The sequence below is a fragment of the Micromesistius poutassou genome, assembly GCF_964030765.1.
Source record: "Micromesistius poutassou genome assembly, chromosome: 11".
NCBI classification, from domain to species: domain Eukaryota; kingdom Metazoa; phylum Chordata; class Actinopteri; order Gadiformes; family Gadidae; genus Micromesistius; species Micromesistius poutassou.
This window is the reverse complement of record NC_140281.1, coordinates 18,307,981-18,331,104: the sequence shown is the minus strand read 5'-3', so window position 1 is coordinate 18,331,104 and position 23,124 is coordinate 18,307,981. Positions and strand designations below refer to the sequence as shown.

Below are 23,124 nucleotides of genomic sequence, written 5' to 3'. Positions count from 1 at the left end.
GTTTCTCATCACTGTGAACGGGGCTCAGCCAATCAAAGGGAAGCTGTGTGTGTGTCAGGGCCCTGACACACGATTCCGACTGCCGACCGTCGGCAGAAAAGGCAGTCGGACCGATTCAACATGTGCAATCGGCCGAAAAGAGCACACACCCAACAGACTCAGGTCACTTCGTTTTTGTCACCCTAAATAGATTTTTATTTAGTTACTGCCTCATTTTCGTCAGACTGTAGACCCCACCCCCAATGTTTTCTCAATGGATCTCCACGAATCACACAAGTGGCCAATTTTGTTTTAAAAAACGGCGAATTTCACCGAAAGGTGACTAGTTTGCATGCCTGGTACAAGAATGTGTCGTATAGCATTGGATTATAAATATGTATTCCTTGACTTCCCACTGTGACATTGTTCATAGTGAGCGGTAGCACATGACATCGGAACACTCTGAAAGGTGAATTTAAACAAACTCCCCGGAACATCGATTTCCAAACACAACAAGGATCAGGAGTCGATTTCAGGAACGTTTTTGGTATGGTTTTTAATAAATTAACGTTCATTCAAAATACAGTGCCAAAGGAATATGATGCAGCCAAACATGCTAAGGTAATGTTTATCATGAAGCACCTGTGCTCATGTTTAGTTTTCTCTTCAAAAAAAGAAAAAAGGTAGGAAGTCAGCCTCCCCGCCCCCCTCTCCCCACTACTGCTAGTGGTTGCCGGGACGATTTCCATAGCAACAGCCCTGGGCCAGCCCTCTTCGTTCCCCTCAGACCCAATCAGCAGCGAGATACCTCAATATCCACTCACGAGAAAATGAAGTCCGATAGAAGGAAAGAAACCATATGGATATCTACACACAATCACACTACAGTAATGTCCGATATTAAATAAAAAGACTAATACAAAATAGACCTGGTTCTCCCACCGCCCCCCGCCCACACACACTGAAAACACTTGTTTTTTGTCTAACCATATGAAAATATATATATTTTTAAATATTTATATATATTTCAGCAGCTTGTAAATGAACAAAAGAAAAAGAATCAAGAAAAAAAAAAAACATGAGCCCAAAGTGTGAGAACGTAGTCTGAGTGGAGAGTGTGGAGATCCTTCTGCAGGAGGGGGGGGGGGGGGGAGAGAGAGAAGAGAGAACGAGAGAGAGCGAGAGAGAGAGAGAACGAGAGAGAACGAGAGAGAGCGAGAGTGAGAGAACGAGAGTGAGAACGCATGGAGGGTGTGGGGGAGAGGACCAGAGATGGGAGGAGGAGAGGGGTGTCTGAGTTTGGGTGAGGCCAGTTGGGGGTTCAGTAAAAGAGGGAGGGTTGTGGGGAGAGAGCGAGAGAGAGGGTGTGTGGTCTAGGTGGCTGTACCTGCAGTCACCGACTAATGACCTTCGACCCCTCCCCCCCTTCCTCCTCCCCCCCCCCCCCCCTGGTACGGGTAACCCGACCTTTCGTACGCTCACAGCACCGACCCCTCTGTCTTCTCCCTGAACAAAACCATAAAAACCTTGAGATGCATCTGGAGCCCTCATAGTGAAGAGGAGAGCGGGAGGGGCTAAAGGGAGGGCGGAGTCAGGGTCTGGGGAGGCGGAGTCCGTGGGAAAGGTGGTGACAAGAAGTACGTCGGAGGGAGGTGGGGCCCGGAGGGTGGGTGGTTGGGGAGGCCCCGGAGGGTGGGTGGTTGGGGAGGCTGGGGGGGCCCGGAGGGTGGGTGGTTGGGGAGGCCCCGGAGGGTGGGTGGTTGGGGAGGCTGGGGGGGCCCGGAGGGTGGGTGGTTGGGGAGGCTGGGGGGGCCCGGAGGGTGGGTGGTTGGGGAGGCCCCGGCAGGTGGGTGGCTGGGGGGGGCCCAGAGGGGGGTGGTGGGGGAGGCTGGGGGGGCCCAGAGGGGGGTCAGTGGGGGAGGCTGGGGAGGGCCCAGAGGGGGGTGGTTGGGGAAGCTGGGGAGGGCCCAGAGGGGGGGGTGGTGGGGGAGGTTGGGGGGGCCGGCCCAGAGGGGGGTGGTGGGGGAGGTTGGGGAGGGCCCAGAGGGGGGGGTCAGTGGGGGAGGCTAGGGGGGCCGGTGGGGGAGGCTGGGGGGGCCGGCCCAGAGGGGGGTGGTGGGGGAGGCTGGGGGGAGGGGGAGGCTGGGGGGAGGGGGTTTTGGTACAGTTGCCATTGTCATTCCAAGGAGGTTTACTTGTAAGTGCATCGTCATCCTCATCATAAACATTACCATCATCATCATCATCACAAAGTTCAGTTAACGTTTAGATTATCACATTGTAGAAACAGTATAACAGATTGCAATAATATCTAACCGATTTAATGACAAACAAAATAATAATAAAAAAAAAGATTTTAGATTACTTATTTTGAGGAGGGGGGGGGGGGGGGGGGGGAGGCCTCTCGCCGCTGCGCTTCGACCAATCAGCATCAGCCGAGATTAGATTAAACACAGGTCTGGCAGGTCTAGGGACTACCATCCCTTCGGAGAGACACATTTCAAACCATTTCAGTTCTGTAGAGCAGTTGTCCTGCCCCCAAATTCCACTGCACCCGCCCCCAAATTCCACTCCTCCCAGCCACCTGGCTCCACCCTCAGCTCTTCAGCGCTTAAGCGAGTCGGGGAAGGGGGTGCAGCCACGGTGGCGTCTGGGGGGGGGGGGGGCTAAGAGCTATACGTGGGGGAGGGGCACCATCTCCCCGTCTACTTCGAACTCCTCTGCGCCGTCGGGGGCGAAGAGGTAGGTGGGCGGCTTCCAGGGGGACTCCTCCAGGCAGGAGGGGTACAGCTTGCCCACGGCGCAGCGGAAGTCCTTTCCCATGTCCCAGAGCGAGCGCTCCGACACGGGCTGCCGCAGGAACCAGCGGTCCGTCTCGGCGTCGTACTGGTAGATGGCGTACTTGGCGCGCTCGTTCATGTGCGTCTCGCGCATGAAGATGCAGAGCGCGTTGAGCAGCACCACGGCGCGCACGCACGGGTCCGAGTAGCGCTTGGCGGGGATGTTGGCGGCGAGGCGCCACTCGTTCTTGTTGACGTCGTAGATCTCCACGGTGACCGACGAGCCGTCGATGGTGCTGGTGGGCAGCCGCACGCCCGCGTTGCTCACCACGTGCAGCCCGCCGATGTAGAAGATGAGGTCTCCAAAGGCGGCGGCCGAGGCGAAGCAGCGGCTGGTGCGGCGCATGGCCATCTCCACCCAGGTGTCGGCGCGGGGGAAGTAGCAGTACATGAGGTCGTGGGTCATGACGTAGATGCAGTCGTGCGCCACCACCGCCGTGCTCCAGTTCCAGGCGCAGGGCAGCGGGCTGGTCATGCTCCACTCGTCCTTCTCACAGTCGTAGCGCTCCACCGTGCGCTTGTTCAGCTCGCCGCCCACGTTGTCGCCGCCGATGGCGTAGATGTAGCCCTCGCACCACACCAGCGACGGCCGGATGCGTGCGCACAGCATGGGCGTCTTGGCCACCCAGGAGTTCTGCTGCGCGTCCAGCCAGTAGAAGCTGTCCACGGGCCGGTACACCGTCTGCAGCTTGCCGGCCTTGCCCACCGAGTTCTTCAGCGTCAGCTGCCCGCCGGCGATGAACACGTCGTTGTCGGGCGACACCAGCGTGCCGACCTTCTGCAGGTCCCCGGGCGGGTCGCTCAGCCGGTACAGCTTCTCCGCCTGCGGGCTGTAGCACACGGCGCGGTACGACACCTGGGCCATCACGTGGATGCCCTCCGCCACCCACATGGCCTCCATGAAGATGAGCATCTCCTCCTTGGTCATGCCCAGCCGCGGCTTGAAGAACTTGGGCATGGACTTGTAGAGGCCCTGCACCACCACCGACTTGTCGTTGGGCGGCAGGCCCTGGAACCAGGCGCGCTGCGTCACCTCCGACAGCGCGTCAATGCGGATCTGGCTGAGCACCGACGACAGGTGCTGCGAGCGCGCCTCCATGTTGTACTCCAGCCACAGCATGGCCGCCTCCCGCACAGTCTCCTCCTTCTCCACGTTGAGGTTGTCGCTGCTCAGCACGTCCACCAGCAGCTCGTGAGACAGCTGCAGGAAGGCCTGCTGCCGGTACACGGTGGGGAACTTGTGCTCCACCATGCGCTTGGCGCTCTGCTTCAGCTCACTGCAGCTGAACAGGTCTCCGATGCTCAGCATGCGCACGCAGTTCTCCGCGTTGATCTTCTTCACCAGGTAGTCGCGGCACTGCAGCAGCACGTCCTCCACCTGTACGCCAGCGGGGAGGAGGAGGGGGTTAGCGGTACTGCACTGGGACTCGACCACGAACGTGACCGCCGCTCATAATTAACATGACATTTTACTGCGACCTCAACCTTTTACTCAGTTCTGCAGCATTTCAATTTGTTCAGAGTTGATCAAAATCACAGATTGTGACATGAAAATAAGTACATTCTGTGTTTTGTAAAACATAACCAGTAGGGATGAATGATTAATCTAATTCAAACCGACATTGCGATGTAATAGAACACGATATGCAAATCGCAAAGGCTGCGATAAAAAAAATAAATATTTTTTTGTTTTGTTTTTACTGCTACTGACTGGTTATCAGTAATATTTGTATTTATTTTTCTTTTACAATTCAATAGTTAAATTAAGATGTTATAATATCAATTCATGCATCAATTCATCTTAACACATCGGCCTGGCCTAAAAGAAAGAGCAGTTCATCTGTTGACTGCTTCCAATGCTGTGTTGGTCATAGTACAGAATGATTTATTGCTTGTTTAGTGAATAATACAGAACATACAAAAAAGAAAAAATAATTGCACACTAAATCGCAAGATTGGTTGAAATAATGGCAATTCGATTATTTCCCCAAATCGTTCAGCCCTAATAACCAGTGCATCTTTTACAGTTTTTAACACAGAACTGACTGATGATGGAAGTCAGGAGCGGCCTGATTGGGTCGCTGAGGACCAGTGGAGAGAGAGGGGGTGTCGGGGTGGTGATGTGAGCGATGACGAGGGGCCGGCGCTCAGACCTGGAGGAAGCAGGCCGTCTCATAGAGCGGCTCCACCGTGCTGTCGTTGATGGCCAGGTTGCCCGTGTAGGCGTAGGTGATGATGACCTGCAGCGTGGTGGGGTCCACGTTGCGCAGGTGCACGTGGGTCTGCTTGCTCTCGCTCAGGCCGCTCATGAACATCGCCCTGTTGGGGGAGGAGAGGCGGGTGAGGATGAGGTCATCACCAGTCAACACTCACCCACATTTCTTTACTCTTTCTAAATTAATTAAATAAATAAATAAATAAATAAATAAATAAATAAATAAATAAATATATATATATACACACTAATCCTCATGAAGTCGTTGCTGGGACTAAGGAAGTACATCTGAACCGTGTCCCTATTATTGTCACGTGTAGGAGATCAAAGAACATCAAGTTGAAAGGTTTCATCTTCTTTTTAGCCGTTGTCATAAAGTGCTGCATCAAGGGCCCCTGGGAGAGAAAACTGGAACTAATTTAAGACTTCACACATCTCGTTTCCCCAAGCCCCTTCTTAACCAAACCGGACAGAATAACCCCAACAATTAGATTCCTACCTCCCTACCAAAAAAAAAAACAGGCCCACATTTTACTCTACAAAACACTAGCTGAGCACCAGCCATGTTTCCCCGCTGGCCGTTACACAACGGCCCGTGATGAGCGGTCGCTCCTCCGCAGGTCTTTCCTGCGTGCAGTGAAAGCATCTGGCAGCGAGCGACAGAGGCAAACCGCAGCCTCAGACAGCAGAACATGCTCCTTAAACAAGTGGGTCACGGCCCATCTGCTCTGGGCTGAACTCACCCAACACCGGTCTGACAGCCCCCCCCCGCCTCGAGAGCGCGGCATTAACACCGTCAAGGGGGTGAGGGGGTCGCCCAACGCGATGTCAGGAATGTCTGCGCTCACACGCGTGGATCAAAGTGTCCCTGCGCGGCGTCCGTCACACGACCCGCGCGCCTGTGAGAGCGGCCATCTGATTGGACGGCCTGGCGTCCCCGTTAGGGTGACAGGCCTCCTGTTGGTTATTACCCAACCCAACCCCCCCCGATGGGTTGGGTTATTACCCAACCCATCGGGGGGCTGACTGACTCAGGGCGGGGGTTGTGACGCACGCCGATGAGGTCATGGCTCGGGTACCTCCTGTCAACACCGTGATCCCCCGGGGAGGGAATGAGGCGGTGTAAAGAGGGAGTTAGGAGGAGGAAGTGAGGCCCGCGTGACTCTGAGAGCAGCCCCTCTCTGGCTCACTCAGGCAGCGGCCTCTGACTGAAGTGAGCGACTGTTCACAGCCAGTTCTGTTTCCTCCGAGGGGGAGGAAGTAAACAGCCTCTCTACACATTACAAGTAGCTATGGTTACAAATGACTGAATGAATAGTATTGACAGATCTAAATCATGCTGGTAATGCGAGTATGTCATTCACAGCTGAACATACACCACTAACCAACAATTATACAAGCAAACAATAACGTACAATTATAGACTGGCTAGCCCCCCTAAAGCCGTTCACAGCCCTAGCTTTGAACACACGAGGACCCTACATTAAGATGCAGTCCTTCACTGACTAGCTCTGATAACCCACAACCACCGCAGGCACTCGTCTCCTGATGCACTTCCCGGCACACATTTGTTTCCCACAATGCATCTGAAATAGTTCGATCCAGATACAAGATTAGAACCCTTTATGTGGGGCTTGTTGTCTGTTGTGTGACAGTTACTAAACTAATCTTTTCCGCTTGCAAGCTACACAAAGCATGTTTGTTCATCATATTGCACACTATTAGATCCATGTTGCGTGTAAACTGACAAACTAGACAACTCTGGCCTGAATGATGTAATCCTGCAGGTATGGCCTTGCAGAGGCCCCCAGCGTGCGCGCACACACACACACACACACACACACACACACACACACACACACACACACACACACACACACACACACACACACACACACACACACACACACACACACACACACACACACACACACACACACACACACACACGGGGGGGGGGGGGCGGCATCCTGTTGGGATAGATGCTTTGCATGTACACTTCAGGATAATGAGCGAGTGGGAAACAGACGAGAGAGACAGAAAGATTGAGCGTGAGACACTGGGAGAGAGAGTGACAGAAAGAGTGAGCGTGAGACACTGGGAGAGAGAGTGACAGAAAGAGTGAGCGTGAGACACTGGGAGAGAGAGTGACAGAAAGAGTGAGCGTGAGACACAGGGAGAGGTGGGTGTGAGCGAGGCTGTACGGGCTGCCCGGGACCCTTCTTCTTGGAATGCAGCCGTCAGTATGCTGAGAGGAGGAGGAAAGGAAGAAAGGAGAGAGGAGAAGGAACGCGAGAGGGGGTTCAAAGGCCATGTGAGCTCCTGTCATTTCCAGCTGGCCTCTTCCCCAGAGCGCTCTGCGGTGCTCGGCCTCCAGCCGGCTGCCGAGGGGAGCAGGGCCCCCTGGCCCCCAGGGAGCCTCCCTGCTCCAGGGGACGGGGAGAGGGACACTGACCCCCAGGGAGCCCTGCTCCAGGGGACGGGGAGAGGGACACTGGCCCCCAGGGAGCCTCCCTGCTCCAGGGGACGGGGAGAGGGACACTGACCCCCAGGGAGCCCTGCTCCAGGGGACGGGGAGAGGGACACTGGCCCCCAGGGAGCCGCCCTGCTCCAGGGGACGGGGAGAGGGACACTGGCCCCCAGGGAGCCTCCCTGCTCCAGGGGACGGGGAGAGGGACACTGACCCCCAGGGAGCCCTGCTCCAGGGGACGGGGAGAGGGACACTGGCCCCCAGGGAGCCGCCCTGCTCCAGGGGACGGGGAGAGGGACACTGGCCCCCAGGGAGCCTCCCTGCTCCAGGGGACGGGGAGAGGGACACTGACCCCCAGGGAGCCTCCCTGCTCCAGGGGACGGGGAGAGGGACCGTCGGCTGGGTGTAGGCCCACCGAGGAACCGACAGTCTGGTGCTTTGACTCCCGGCTGAAAAGGGTTTTGGGTTTGAACCCCATGTCCACCTGTAGTCAGGCTCCACCCCCCTCTGTCCGCAGTCTACCTGTAGTCAGGCTCCACCCCCCTCTGTCCGCAGTCTACCTGTAGTCAGGCTCCGCCCCCCTCTGTCCGCAGTCCACCTGTAGTCAGGCTCCACCCCCCTCTGTCCACAGTCCACCTGTAGTCAGGCTCCACCCCCCTCTGTCCGCAGTCTACCTGTAGTCAGGCTCCGCCCCCCCTGTCCACAGTCTACCTGTAGTCAGGCTCCGCCCCCCCTGTCCACCTGTAGTCAGGCCTGAGAGAGATGGGCCCGCCCCCCTACCTGCTCCTTAATGACGTGCATGTCCATACAAGGGCTGATGCTGATGTTTACATTTACGTTTAGCAGACGCTTTTATCCAAAACCACTAACAAAAAGTCAATTTCTCAGAAGAAAGTGAAACAATATAATTCTAGATCACTGGGTTAACCCATTCCCCGTATACAACAGAGACCACTAGGATAGTGGACAGCGAGGGGTAAGACGTGTTAGAATTGGGACTCCCCGCCCCCGTCTATACCACAGGTACTGAATGTTTGAAACAGTTTCCACAATCATTTTTCCACAGTATCGACACACCAGTAGCAGCTGCTAGTTCTCGCCCTCTCTTCTGCCTGACAGCGACACACACACACAAAATTCCTCCCCACGGTATGGAACACGGTATAGAATGACGATTGTCTGACTTTGAAAATTCAGTATGGAGACAACCCTAATTGAAACGCTGCATTATTTAGTGTCACCATACCTAGGGACAGCGCCCAATCTTAACCTTGTTGACACAATAGCGGAGGATGAGGGGAGGAGGAGGGGGGTGGGGGCTGGTCCTAACGGGAATCAAACCCAGGCAAATAATTACCACCTACAGACAAAGCCCCCTAGGCTAACAGAACACAACATGGTACATTATTCAGTGCACTGTACCCATCAGATAGCTTTCCAGCACCACCAGACCACCAGACCACCAGACCAAGCCACCAGTCCATCAAACCCGCTCGGAGACGCACGTGTTCAGATCAACTTAAATTAGTCTGCTCACTTGTGGCACCAGAACCCAGTGTAAACGCTGTGCTGATATCCAGTTTGAGAGTCTGTGAACCCTTAAATGCATCTAATCTAGACTCATCTGAAGTGCAAAGAACTATTGTCTGAATAACGATGGGTAATTGGAGCTCTAACGACACGTGTTGAAGGGGACCCTGTATGACACTGCTGTAGCAGCAGCAGCAGCAGTAGAATCAGGTCTGACATGGAGGGTGTACAGGGAGGCGCTCCCAGGTGGTAGGAACCGACCCCTTTAGGAGACAACAACCACAACGGGAGGTGGGGAGGGGGGCCACTGGAGCACGGCGGCCCTCACCTGAAATAGGAGCTACACGTGGCCAGGACCATCTTGTGACAGGGGAACTCGTTGTCCTCCACCAGCAGCACCACGTCCGTCAGCAGCTTCTGCTCATAGAAGAACTTGAGCTGCTCCAGCAGGGAGACGGCGTAGTCCGTGTTGACCGGCCTGCGCTCACCCAGATCGGACATGGTCGCATCCCATGAATCGCGCCCCAGTTTGGTTAAGTCCTACGGCCCGGCGCGAACCGGACTCAAAACGCGACACCGTCGGGGGAAAAAAAAAATAAAAGTAAAAATGGAGGCAGGCAAGGTGACGCCAACCGTGAGGGTGTGGCGGGGGGGGGGGAGGGGGGGAGGGGGGGGGGGGGGAGTCGTGGAGAGCTCAACCCCGTGGCCCGCTGTGAGGGGTGGCTCGCTCCTCGACGGCGCAGGGAGACCAGTTCTCGACCTGCGTGAAGAGAACAGGAAACCGGAGGTCCACCGTCACAGCGCGTCCCTCTGGCCTCGTCTTACGGTCACCGGCTCAGGGAGAACTCTGGGGGAGACAGCGCTCTCCGAGTCTTGTCGTCAGGGGTGGACACCGACAGGGGGGGGTGGGGGGGATGGGGGCTGAGGATGGGGATGTGTTCCTCCCTGGCGGGCAGGTGGGTGGGTCGCTGTGGACGCGGGAGGTGGAGGAAGCGGCAGCCGGTCCGTTAGAGCTCGGCTACCTCAGTGCTCGGCTGGAGGGGAGAGAGGGAGAAGAGACAAAGACAGCACCAGTCAGGTTGGTATGCATTGAAACCAGGACAATACAAACACAAACTCAATGAGAGGCTGGGCATCAGTGAGTGACAAACCGTCGCCTGGGCATGTGATCATGTTGCTGTTGACGCACTCATCTGCGTAACTTCTCTGCTACAAACCTCAAAGCTTTCTGTTTCTGGTTGTTTACGCGTGTGAGTGAGAAGGTGTACATCAATAAAATAGCCACCTCTATCTATCCATCCATCTCCCAGATTGAAGCATAACACCACCAGTGCTTAACCGAAGATTCAGCATTACTAGTCTGCTGAATAAATTCTACCCCGTTTTGCCGGTGTCTGGCCGACCGAGGAAAAACACACGCATATACATTTCCGGAATCTTTTCCGCATGACAAAGTGCGCCGTCAACAAACCAGTCTCCAATAGCAGGTCACCTGGCTGGCCCCCACCCCACCCCTTACAGCTCCTCGCTCCATCAAGCATTCACTGGCTCCGTCACTCACTGCCCAGGACTGCACTGACAGCAAGACAATCTGCTTAGTGAGAGGGGACGGGAAGGGGGCCTCTCTGAGAACAGACACAAACAACGGGAATAGCTAGGATCTGTCAGCTGTCACCGTGCAAATCAGACAAGAATTTCTAAATTCGATTTTTCTTAAATAACACTGAATTCATGTTTACCTTTCACGCAAGTTCGAGAGAGAACACTATCTTGATATGTTGGAGCAGTTGACAAAAATATTTATCTTAACACAAAAAGCCACAATTATGTCACACCTTTTTGTGAATGCTTTTCATCCTGCTGATACAAAACTCTTGCTTTGTGACCCAAAGCAAAGATTACAGAGAATTTATTTGATTTAAAAAAGTGTTTATGGAGCTAATTAATACAAAAACAGCTCCAAATCCAAATCAACAAAAACAACAAGTAGACTGCATTGTCTAGCAGTAAGATGAAGTCATGTGAACGCATCGCTAAATATGAACAGGACCCACAGACTAAAGTGTCATGCACTGTAAACAGCAGTGTATTATCCTCCATGTTTCTGACTACTGTACTCCCATGTTGGTACAGTGAACATACAGTGAGCATGTTGGGCTGGACAACTTGTTTCAGCTCCGGGTCAGGTTCATACCAAACATCGTAATGGATTTAATGTAACATTGCTGTCGTATTATTAAAATGCATGTATTTTAATGGTTAAAAAACAAGTCACCCAAGACGTAGTGCATGACATCTCGTACCTGGGCCGAAACACCACCCAGTCAGAGACGACGTTCATTCACGACACCACTTAACCAACTCATTATCACAAATCAGCCAACAATCACGTGTTTTCAACATCGTACACACCCACAGATCAACATCAGAACATGAATACAACACGTCCCTCCTTCACTCCGAGGTGAACCCAGCCTGGTGTGAGCTAACGTGCTAACCTCCAGCCCGTCGTCCTCCACCGCCTCCCACAACAAACCCTCCCGACACGGCGGCGCAGGGCCGCGTAGCCCCGCTGCTGACCCCGCAGGGTTCACACTCCGCCCGGTTCACCCATCGCCGGTTCACGGGTCCATCCAGGCCATTCACCCCCCACTGAGCACCGGCACAGACCACAGCTATCTCACGGGTTATTTTGTTACTCAGCTAAATAACATCGGGTCACGGCGGCTAGCGTTAGCTCAGGGGGGCTCCCCTCTCCGGTCCGGGGTTAGCTAGTGAGCTAGTTAGCTAGCGGCTAACCGGATGGCGAATGCTAGCATGATGCTAATACAAAAACAAGACGGACCTGCGCCCCCCCCCCCCGCGGTTTAAATGTTAATCCGCCGAGCGGCCGCCGGTCGAGACGAAGCGTCCTAACACAGCGAGAACACGGGGCTGGTGTCAGCCGGCCGGGCGGGAGATAACAGATAAAGAAGGCTGTTGGTGTCTGACGTGAGCTCGCGGCTAGCGACTAGCTGCTAGCTGTTACGGGGCAGTGCTGCTAAGCTAACGTCAGCTAGCCGAGCCACTTCGTTACTTCACCCGTTTAAAATTCGGTGTCCTTACAATGCTTTTTGGGTCGGCGTACTCCAGGCATAGGTCCCGCCGCCTCTGGCTCTTTCTCTTGGTATCCACTCGGGTCCAGAAAGTGTCACTTTGTGTGTTATTATGTTGAGCATCGGGTTAGCATCGCCCGTATCGGAGGAACGTTTAAGCGCATCTCAAGCGCCTGCTTATAAGAGGCCAAGTGGGGATACTGCGCATGCCCGAAACGGCGTCGCTGCGCTCTCTAGGCACATGCGCAGTATCCCCATCTGGCATCATATAATATATATAAATAATAATATAATAATAATATATATAATATATTTTATGTATATATAACACACGCCGTTTGGACGGATGTACAGTACCATTTGGGAGAGGGGAATGCCCAAGCGAGGGGAATGCTGCCCCCTGCTGGGGGATGTTTTAACTGCAGACGACCCATGCATGCGCTCGCTTTACAATATTCAGATTATTTTATTGATCCCGGAGGAGAACAACTGCTCAGCTCCCTCACGATAACATACAATATATATATATATATATATATATATATATATATATATATATATATATATATATATAACACACCAAAACGTTAGTGCAGGACAAGTGGGATGTGGAAAATGTGTAGGCCTAGAGGTTCAACACAAAGTTAAAGTTACATAATTCGTTAAATATAATGTGTATGTAAAATGTGAACAACAATTATGCAATGCATCACTAGGAGGCTCAAAGTAAAGTCGCACCCTGGTGCACTGCCAGTGTCAATCAGTCAACAAGAAGAAAACACGGACAGGTGCTTCGAATTGGATTTGATTGATTTGTTAGCAGCGCCCTGTGTGGAGTGTGGCGTCTGCAATACCGAAAGAAAGTAACAAAGAAAGTGATTGGAGTGATTTTAATCTTCCGTTTTGTTCCAGAGTTAATAACCCACGTCTGATAAAAATGGACGGTAAGAATCCATATTTAGGCTACTATGGTAGTCTCTAGTCCAATGTAACAAAAATGTATAAACAACAATTACAACGTTTTAAACGTTTTTTACGTTTTCTAACACTAAGTAACTTTATGCATGAGGCATCTCTTCTTCTCCTCTGGACTTGCGCAGCACTTTTGTATTTAGACTACAAAATAACTGAGTTTCATGTGTAACATAAATGAACTGTTGATTTCCGGAGATGGAGGACAACCTACGACTTCGTTTGGCAACGGCCAACCGGCGCGGACTCAGCAGCACAGCCGGCCGTTTTTCTACGTCCAGCCGGCCTCTCAACCCTACGTACCCATGTACCAGCACTGGCACGTAAACAACCCGTACAACCCCTACGGCATGCCTGGAGGTATCAATTAATATACGGTTAATCACTTCTGGTCTGTGTACGTCGTGTGATGATGTGTATCATCACGTAGGGATTTGTGAAGAACTGGCCGTCTTTCGTATTCTAGTTCAATTGTTTACGTTTAGCCTTCCGGTGGTGTTTTGACGCATTAATGCTCTTTGTTGTTATCGCTCAGGCTACAACGTGGGCCGCCCCTACGGGCAGCCCTACCCCTACATGCAGTACCCGGGTTACGTACTCCCGCAGCAGATGATGCACCCGCTCGATTACCGGAGAATGTTCGAGCCACGGTTCCACCCCCCTCCCTGGGACATGCCCCGCCCCCCCCAGCCGCCCCAGCAGTACCAATACCCCCCCCCTCCGCCGTCCCCGCTCCGCAGGGAGACGGCGTGCTCCGAGGCGCAGACGGACCCCAGCGACGCCATCAACAAGCTCATCGAGTGCCTGGGCAAGATGCGCGGCGTGGAGCTGGGCGGGGCCGAGAGGGAGCTGGACTCGGGCGTCGGCTCCCAGGCGTCCGGGATCTTCTCGCCGGGCGACGGGAAGAAAAACGAGGAGCAAGGCGTGACGCACGCCGCCGCCTCCTCTTCCTCCTCCTCCGCCTCCTCCTCCTCCTCGGGCGCCCAGCCGTCTCCCAGCGTGATGTTCAGCGACTCCATGACGGCGGTGTACGACGTGGAGACGAGCCGCTGCAGCCTGGGGGACCTGGGGACACCAGGGGCGTGGCCCGCGGGCTTCGAGGAGCCACCGCTGGACAGCTCGTCGGTCCGCGAGGAGACCCCCTCGGGAGCCCCGGAGAAACGGGACCTGTTCACCTTCTGTCTGCCCGGCCCGCTGCCCGGCCGCGCCCCGGCCGCCCCGCGCTCAGAAGAACGTCCCACGGAGGTCGCGGGCGACGCGGAAGAACCTTCGCCGGAGACGGAGGCCGCCCTGCCCCCGCGGGCCCAGGAAGAGCAGTGTCCCGCGGCCGTCCAGGGAGAGGCCGAGGCAGACCTGAGCTACCGGATCCTCAGGCTGCCCTTCGACCCCAGCGGCCCGTTCGCCGGAGACCTGCCGAGGAGCAGCCCGTCGCTCCGGGGGACGGAGTCGGCCCGCCTGGCCTCCAGCTGCCTCTCCTCGCCGGTGTCGCCGCTCTACTACGGCTTCCTGCCCCGGCAGAAGACCCAGGAGCGCATGAGCGTGCTCAGCCCCTCCCTGGACGAGCTGTCCTCCCGGGACGAGATGTTCTCCACCGACCTGGACGACATGGACCTCTTCCCGCGCCGGGTGTACGCCAGCAGGAGGCCGGCGGACAAGGCCGGCCGGACCTCCGGCCATCTGACCACCGAGGAGGCGTGGCCCGCGGGCTCCAAGCGGTACTCGTGCGCCTGCTGCGGGAAGGGTCTGGCGAAGGCGGCGGCGGCGGCGGCGGGTCGGAGCAAAGGCAGCGACGCCAGGTCGTACCGGGACGAGACCGGGGACTCGGACGACGAGTGCTGCTACGCCAGGAGTCAGCCGGACCGAGCGCTCGCAAGGAAACAAGCCGCGCCGAGGAAGGCGGAGTCCGTCTCCCTGCGGCACGCCGCGAAGCACCCCCACAAACGGATCCAGTGCAAGAAGGGGTCGAGCGTGGCGGACGGCGAGGAGGGCCGCGACCGCCGCCTGGAGGACATCGCCGGCGGGCAGACGGGGGACCTCACCAGCGGGGACCCGCAGTACAGAACATGCCAGGGCAAGGTCAACTTATGAGCTTCCCGTTTGTGTCCGTGACCGTGCGGCGACTGACCAACCACGCACAACACGACACATCTTTATCAAATGTTTTCTCTTTCTACTTGAAGACAAACTGTGTCGGGAAGACCTGACCACCGGCAGATGGGAGGAGGAAGAAGAACAGCCCAGAAGGAGACAACAAGGCCAACTGCACAAACAAGGTCCCAGCTCACCGACTCCACCCACACTGACCTATGGTTAAAGGTCCCGTGACGCGCCACCAGGTGTGAGTGTGATTAGCCGTTACAAGCCGTTTTGAAAATCTGCCCCTTATGACATCACAGGTCGGCGTGTCCACCTAGATGTGTGCTGGATAGATCAGTCTTACCAGCCTACCCAGTGGACTGTAGCAAACGTTGCTCATCTGTCCGTCACACTTCTAGGTGGACACGGCCACCTGTGATGTCATAAGGGGAAGATTTCCAAAACGGCTTGTAACGGTTAATCACACCACACCTGGTGGCGTGTCATGGGACCTTTGAATCTACTGTTGTGTTTCATGTGTCACGGGTGAGTTGCGTTGATCCAGGTTTGTTTTTTTTTAAACAGAAATGCATAGGAAAGCCCAGAGCAAGATGATGCCATGTCACAGGACCAGAGACGAGGAGAGCAAGAATGAGGAGCAGCCATCAAGATATCGTTGGGAGAGAGGTGATGGCAGAAGGCTTTTGGTGTCTCTTCTTGTCTTGATTGAAATCATTATTTTTTTAAATTACCACATTAATGTGCCTTTCAGGTACAGGCAAAGGAGAACCAAGATGATGAGTTTCGGAGATTGATATTTTTGAACGGTAATTGAAACACAAAATGAGATGAATTCCACTGCAGTTCATCTGCTGACATGCACCAAACGAATGCATTTTTATCTAAACCAAATCTTCCTCATTTCAATGGTAATTTGCAGGTTCCACTGACCGATCCATGGCGGTGATATCCTGGAGCAGAGACACGAGGCCTCCAGGACGGCTGTTTGTTGATGAGGATGTGAGCACCTGGTGAAACGCACAGCATACAAGAAAGTCTTGTTTTTGGTTGGACACAAATAAAATATGGTTTGACTGCAGAAGGTCCACTGACACAACCTTATGTAATGCACCACAAGTTATATCCCCTCACACACTGGGAATTGTTTTGAATGCTTTTGTTCGGTTACCGGTCTGTCTAATAAATCATTTATTACATCCAAGCCAATGTCAATGTCTTCAAGCTGCTTGTGATGTTTTTCATGTCTTAAATGTTGACCATTAGTTGACATTAGTACTGTTGATGGCCTCTGATGGCAAATCATCAGTGAAACATGGGACTGTAAGAGGAATTGAGATTGGTTCATGTTTTGCTTTACACCACTGGGTTTATACAGGGGCCGGCCCCCTGTTGGGAATTAATGCTGCATATAGATGTTTGTGTATTTATGCAGTTGATGTATTGGATGAAACAGAATACTTTGGTTGCAGACAAGCAAGAAGGCGCTATAACCTTTAATTAGTGTGTGATGCTGTTTAATCCCATGGAAAGAGTCAAGAGTTTCAAGCAATGAATTAATATCAAGGATGTTTCCATCTCTGCTGTTGGTAAATGCTGATTAGCACTTTCTGTTTTGAACTTAATATTCTATGGGGGTTTGTAAAGATACTACTTTATATGAACATTTCAATATAAGAAATTAGGATTTCAGATGTAAGTTCTGCTCCTCTGGGTTGATATATGGTCTGAGCCCCAGCTTTGGGGAATTAGATTTGAAACACGCCAAGTTGCTGAACCCATATCTTCCTCTAGACTCATTTGTTTCGGGGAAGATGAGGATACTGAGACTTGTTAATGTGTTCAACTTGATATCCTCCATCTTCAGTGTAGTTTAGTGCCAAATTTGGCAGGGAATAGACTGTAGACATAAGTAGACATAAGTGACTGTAATTGTGAAAATTATTATTTTTTCTGAAGCACTTTTGTGAGTCTTTAGATTCAGAGGATAATGAGTTTTTTCTGCAGAGCTGCCAGCAGGTGTGCTCACTTTGAACCAATGGGGTTCCTGCATCACAAAAGCTATTATCCTATTAACAAGTCCATTTGAATCGCAGATCCCAATTTCCTCTATCTCTTGACTCTTCCCCTGCCGCCCCATCTCATCTCCTTCAAGTGAGCTGGAGTTGACATTATGGGATGAACACTTAGCAAAGCACTGTGACGTCTGCTCTGGGGTCGGCCAATAAGGACTGATTGGGCCATCAGCACCTGGAGCCACAATTGATCCAATCAGAGTGTCGCTTTAACCGAGCATGTGACCAGAGTCCAATCATCTTATTGCCTATTTAGAGTGTATCAGGAAAGGGTTGCCTCTTTGTCCGTATAGTAATCTTTTGCATGTATGTGCTCCTCATATATTTCTTATTAACTGACGCAATCCTTTAAATTAAATGCAGTGTAGCAGCGACAACTGTTCACGTTTATTTAAAAGTGGGGTCATTCGATGACGAATGACAGCTGTTCTCGGCTTCTTATATTTTCTACAGATGGCGGCCTCTGTTTCCACGTCGCAGCATGCGTTTACCCACAGGCCGCAAGGTATGAACCTGTCCCTTGATGCCCCCCATGATCCCCCGGGCCAGGGGCCCCCAGGGCAGTATGGGTCTCCGGGCCGCAGCGAGCAGCACAAGCCACTGCCTCAACACCAGAAGCCCTACTTCTATGTGCAGCCCTCCCAGCCATACGCCCCCATGCAGAACATGCAGTGGCACATGCCCCTGTCCTACAACCCTTACTACGGATACCCGGGCTTAGGTAAGTGAAGGGGATTCAGTGTCTCTTTGTGTCGGCAGATTTTCAAAACGGCTTGTAACTGCTAATTACACTCACACCTGGTGGTATAGTAGGTCACCTTTTAATCCCTTTTTGTTTTTGCGTTGATAATACTAATGACGTTTTCAGGACTTGCATTTCGCAACAGTTTTATTTTAATATTGTGATAGATGACTACATTGTACTAGTCTCTATGCATTCATAAATTAAATGATAACACATTTCCTACTTCTATTGAAAAGGTTACGTCATGCCACCTATGAACAGCTATCCAATGAGTTCATACATGGAGCCGCCGGGATACATCATGCCTCAGAGCCACCTCCACCTGGTGGACTACAGACGCATGCTGAGCCCCCAGTACTACCACACCTTGGCCTATCAGTCCCGCAGGCTCAGCTACCAGCACAGCTCCTCCAGCAGAGACATGATCAGTTCTGAAGTGCAGACCGAGCCACTGTCTGTGTCCCGAAAGTCAAGCGCTGCTGCTGCCACCACTTCCCGTGGTGCTGGTGGTGATGGGGTCAAGGCCCACAATGGCTTCCCTCAAGGCATACACGATTGCACAGAGAGAAACTACCCTGGGCCTGCTCACCTTCTGCCCCAAGCCCAGTCTGCAAAGACTGGCGATCGATTGGTGGATCTCAAGAAGACGTCACCCTCTCCCCTTAAAAATGCTCCTCAGAAGAGCAGCTTTGTAATCCAGACGGAGGAGCTTCGGATCGAGTGCTGCAGTACCGCAGAGGGCCAGGAGATGGCGATGGCTCACTGTTACGCTGCCCAGGATCGGGCCCACTGTGGCTCTGTGCTCACCCCGCAGGAAGTGGCCAGGAGTGCTCCCGAAGACGAGTCGGACATCGGCCACCAAGTCGTTCCTGACCTTGTGTTAGTTGGCACGGCTTCCTGTGGCACTACTGTGGGAACGCAGTCTGTGCCCGAGCCAAAAGCCCAGATTAAACGCACTGATGCGTCTCCAGTTTCAGGCTCCAAGGTTGAAGTCTGTGGGGGTGTAGCTCAGAAGACGACCGTAGAGCAAGGACAAAAGTGCAGCAATGACCCTAATGTAAGCTGTGATACCAACGACGGCCTCTTTAAAGTCCTCCACATGCCCTTTGACCTGGACTACCTGGATGAACTCCGGAGCATGGAGACGACGGTGTGGTCGATGGAAGAGACAGTGCTTTCCTCCCCTGATTGGATGACTCAAACCACTTTAATAGATTCACACATGGCAACACTGGTGGAGGAGGTCAAGGATCCCCGTGAAGAGGACCTGATGGATGTATTTGCTGAGGAGTTCCCAATGGAACAGGTGGTGCCCATGCTTGAGATGCCTCAATCAGAAGAGGAGCTCCTGATAGAGCTTGGCTCCGCTGGAGATGCCCCCCCTGTGGTCACCTTGGCCTCTCAACCAGATGCCCTTGCCTCAGCGGATGTCTGCGACACAGAGGTGGCTTTGACGGCCCTCTTAGTTCATCCCTCAGGTGTGAGTCACTCGCACAGTTCAGAGTCGGTGGTCGGTCTCCCTGGGACAGATGACGCAATTCAGCACCAGTCGGAGCTGACTGACCAGACTTCCTACGAGTCCCTCCCGGCCTTCCTCCCTTCCACTGCTTGGCCGACCGACTATAGAAACATAGTGCACAATATAGAAGGGCCACAAACCCTCAAAAAACCCAGCAAGTCCCAGAGCGCTCACAACTCAGAAGCGCCCATCGAGAGGCTGAAGCTCAACCTAGAGTCCAAGGAGCCTCACACCGTTCAAAGACCCAAAGCAGGAAAGATCGACAAAGCCAATGTCAACAGGCGTAGCGTCTCTGACCACGAATGCTGTCTCCGGGGAAACGTAAACAAGAACGCGTTCCCCGCCCGGCGGCCCAGAGTAGAGCGCCTCTGCAGCAGATGCCTGGCCAATCGCAGCAGCAGCAGCAGCTGCCTGTCAGTCAGTCCGGGATCAGAATCGGCGCAGATCTTCAAAAGGAAATGCCCCTCTCCCCTTCAGCCGTGGCTCCAGCGCTGCGTGCTGCTGACGTGCGAAGCCTGCAAGGTGCTGATGAGGAAGAGGCTGACTCTGCGCCGTGGCACCGGCTCCGACGTCGGCGGCCCCAGTTGGCGCGACGCCGCAGGGGGCGAGACCTCCGAGAACGGTTCCTGTCGAAGGGTGCCAAAACGGTCGGGGCCCAGTGACCCCAGGAGGGGGTGCGCCGACCCAAAGAGACACCAGGTGTCCAGGAATCGACCGGAGGGGTGTCCTCTGGCGCTGTCCCTGACGCTTGGGGAGAGGAACTGTGCTTGTGACGAGCACAGGGTCTCTGGGTGGGAGGGGCGGAGCAGGCATGCACCCGGGCCTGGGAACGGCACGCAGGAAACAAACGAGAACGCCGCCGTGCCTGTGCGTTTCCAGGACAAATGGGGAAGCGTGGAAAGAAACAACGGATATAAATGGAAAAATGGTGGGTGGACATTTTTACAAGGAATGTCTAGTGATGCGTATTATGCTGTAGGTTTTGTGAATCTTTTTTTTTTTTTTTTAACTTGTATTTACTTCCCTGCAGAGAAATCATTCACATCAATGGTGTTTAATCGCAACATGGCTGGCCACAAGGATGCAGTCATATCACAGCACTTGAATAAACAGAAGAAATCACAGCCACTATCACAAGGTCTCCTTTAACACGCATAGCCAACACTTTTTGTGGCGAAAACTGACTTTAATTGTATCATGCAACAATCTTTAATTATTGTACTTTTTCTTTTTCACAGGAACTCACAGAAAAGACACAAGATGCTGATTTTCAGAAGAGCACAATCACTTGAACACGTGAAGCAAATTCACTTTTAAGTACACAAAGTATTTAATCTTCAATCACACTGGTCACTATTTATTGCACACTATTTAAATAAACACTTTACTACAGCTGTTTTTTTAATGTTTTTTTTTGTTAAACTGGCCTTTGTATAATTTAATGCAGTGGCAGGGATTCTCCATAAGATGGTGCTGTTCAACCATACAATTTCGCTTCATAATTTAGCAGCCGAATTCTCCGGGTGGTTTTTAATGGAAACGAGGTATTTGACCCAGTAACTTGTGGGTCATTGTGATCAACGTAAATCGGTTTGAGGGCAATGGTTTATGGGAAGGGATGGGTGAAGAACATGCTTAATTTACTTTTGCAGATAACTTGTATGCAGTTAACTCATTGCTTTTTCAGAAGCTACATTTTTTTAAAATGTTTCTTTTATTTGACTATTTATTGTACTAGACATGTTCAGTTTCACAGCATAGGTTGACTACCTCATACAATTGTGAGTGTCTGCGATATGATTTATAATGCTGCAAAATTAAAAATAGCTGTCCTCTGATTGCTTTATTCCGCCAAAGGGGGAATAAGTGAGATACAATCTTCCCGATTTAAGATTCTACCTCTATAGGCACTTTGGTTTTTGGTTTTCCTATCTTTTTAAACTACTTTATCGTGACATGCTTGACTGTGTTGGACTGGCTATTTAATTGGCAACATGTTTCAATATGAAGCCGCTATTGAAAGTATTGAACTTCCATTTTGAAGCGTTGTCACAGGCTGAATCCATCAATACACAATGTCTAATTTATTCATATCTAATGTCTCGAATTGATTCACCGCTCGCGTTGGGTTATTCAATCAATTATCTCATTGACTTAATCGGCACATTCAATTCTAATGTGGACCATTGTTGGCACGACGATGAATGGATATAATTTGGCTGTGAAAAAAGTCTTTGAAGTGCCCGCTATAGAAACACTTGCAAACGTGTTTTACTTGGCTTCGTAACTTTTAAACCGCTCATCAGTTGTTGGTCATCAATTGAACCGAGACAATAGAGGTGACTTTGAAAGTGTTTCACTACATTGACGGTAAATCTGATATTGTAGATGTCTGAGACAGCCAATCAGGCGGATGGATGATGGAACTAAACCCGCCCCTTAAACATCAACAATCCCGATTGTTGACGGGCCCTGCTATAAAGGTATGCATTACAAGATTCTACAGAATCTCACTCCGGCCAAAACCCAAAAGTTGGCATCCCTGTGGATGTATGAGCTGCCCGTTTACTAAGTAAAGATATCAAACGTGTTCCACCATCTTTTCATTGAACCATACAAACCAGAAACATTACAATTATTAATTCAAATCACACTCAATCAAAGCAACACCGGGGAAGTGTTGATTTTAAGGTTCTCTGAACCAATATGGGATGCTAGTTAAAGTAGAGAGAGAGAGAGAGAGAGAGAGAGAGAGAGAGAGAGAGAGAGAGAGAGAGAGAGAGAGAGAGAGAGAGAGAGAGAGAGAGAGAGAGAGAGAGAGAGAGAGAGAGAGAGAGAGAGAGAGAGAGAGAGAGAGAGAGAGAGAGAGAGAGAGAGAGAGAGAGAGAGAGAGAGAGAGAGAGAGAGAGAGAGAGAGAGAGATATGGAGCCAAGCAAGGTAACGCACAACAAGTCCAGTGATCTGGGTCGGCTCAGAACGTTCCTGGTTGAACCAGTACTGCTTCAACCAGTACACCGCATGACTCACAACAACACAATGTATTCTTCTGCACTAAGGCAGGAGGACACGGCCACTACATCACTGCAGCGCCTGTACCGCCGCACGCAAATCCCCCCTGCTACCAAAGTGTCCTTTTAGATCGGACCAAAACAGCTCAAAAAAAACATGCCGTTATTGAACATCAGAACAAGTTCAGGTTGTTCTCTTCTCGATGGCCTTTGAGTCAGGAAGGATTCACACTGTTGGGTGGTGTGTGTGTGTGTGTGTGTGTGTGTGTGTGTGTGTGTGTGGTTGTCTGACCCAGTGGCTCTTGAGATGAGACGGGTCTTGGTGTGTATGCAAGTATAAATATACATGATATGGTTTTCTACAGTCACACTGTGGGACATTTTAAGTGTGAATGATCAATGTGAAGTATAAATATTTTAGATCTATACGTTTTCAGTATTTCTATAAAATGTGCCAATGACCTTTAACCTCGGACATCGTCATTAGCGGTACTAATCCATTCACTTGTTTAGGATTTCTGCAAATTCATCCAACATATTGCATAAAATATGTATAATTAGCCTATACATTGATTAATGCA

At 52.1% G+C, this 23,124-nt stretch overlaps 3 protein-coding genes across 4 annotated transcripts; 2 read left to right on the top strand and 1 right to left on the bottom strand.

Annotated features, from left to right (window-relative positions):
- Window positions 1-2,640: 2,640 nt before the first annotated feature.
- kbtbd2 (kelch repeat and BTB (POZ) domain containing 2) lies at window positions 2,641-12,279 on the bottom strand. Of its 2 annotated transcripts, none has more exons than XM_084474866.1 (4): window positions 12,140-12,279; window positions 9,363-10,068; window positions 4,973-5,138; window positions 2,641-4,197 (listed from the first exon to the last, which is right to left on the bottom strand). In XM_084474866.1, exons 2-4 carry the CDS (start codon window positions 9,533-9,535, stop codon window positions 2,653-2,655), a joined length of 1,884 nt encoding a protein of 627 aa, XP_084330992.1. In that variant the 5' UTR covers window positions 9,536-10,068; window positions 12,140-12,279; the 3' UTR covers window positions 2,641-2,652. The 2 variants fall into 2 exon arrangements, with proteins under 2 accessions (XP_084330992.1, XP_084330993.1); XM_084474867.1 differs by lacking the exon at window positions 12,140-12,279 and adding an exon at window positions 11,533-11,669.
- A 787-nt stretch (window positions 12,280-13,066) lies between these two features.
- Window positions 13,067-15,975, top strand: LOC311355458 (bucky ball-like; the record flags this gene model as incomplete). Its single annotated transcript, XM_084475216.1, has 6 exons — window positions 13,067-13,073; window positions 13,300-13,461; window positions 13,637-15,172; window positions 15,282-15,374; window positions 15,763-15,864; window positions 15,950-15,975. 6 exons carry the CDS (start codon window positions 13,067-13,069, stop codon window positions 15,973-15,975), a joined length of 1,926 nt encoding a protein of 641 aa, XP_084331342.1.
- A 1,748-nt stretch (window positions 15,976-17,723) lies between these two features.
- LOC311355504 (uncharacterized protein) lies at window positions 17,724-20,894 on the top strand (the record flags this gene model as incomplete). The annotated part of the gene is made up of 4 exons (XM_084475261.1): window positions 17,724-17,991; window positions 18,252-20,462; window positions 20,565-20,672; window positions 20,773-20,894. 4 exons carry the CDS (start codon window positions 17,724-17,726, stop codon window positions 20,799-20,801), a joined length of 2,616 nt encoding a protein of 871 aa, XP_084331387.1. The 3' UTR covers window positions 20,802-20,894.
- Between the last annotated feature and the right edge of the window lie 2,230 nt (window positions 20,895-23,124).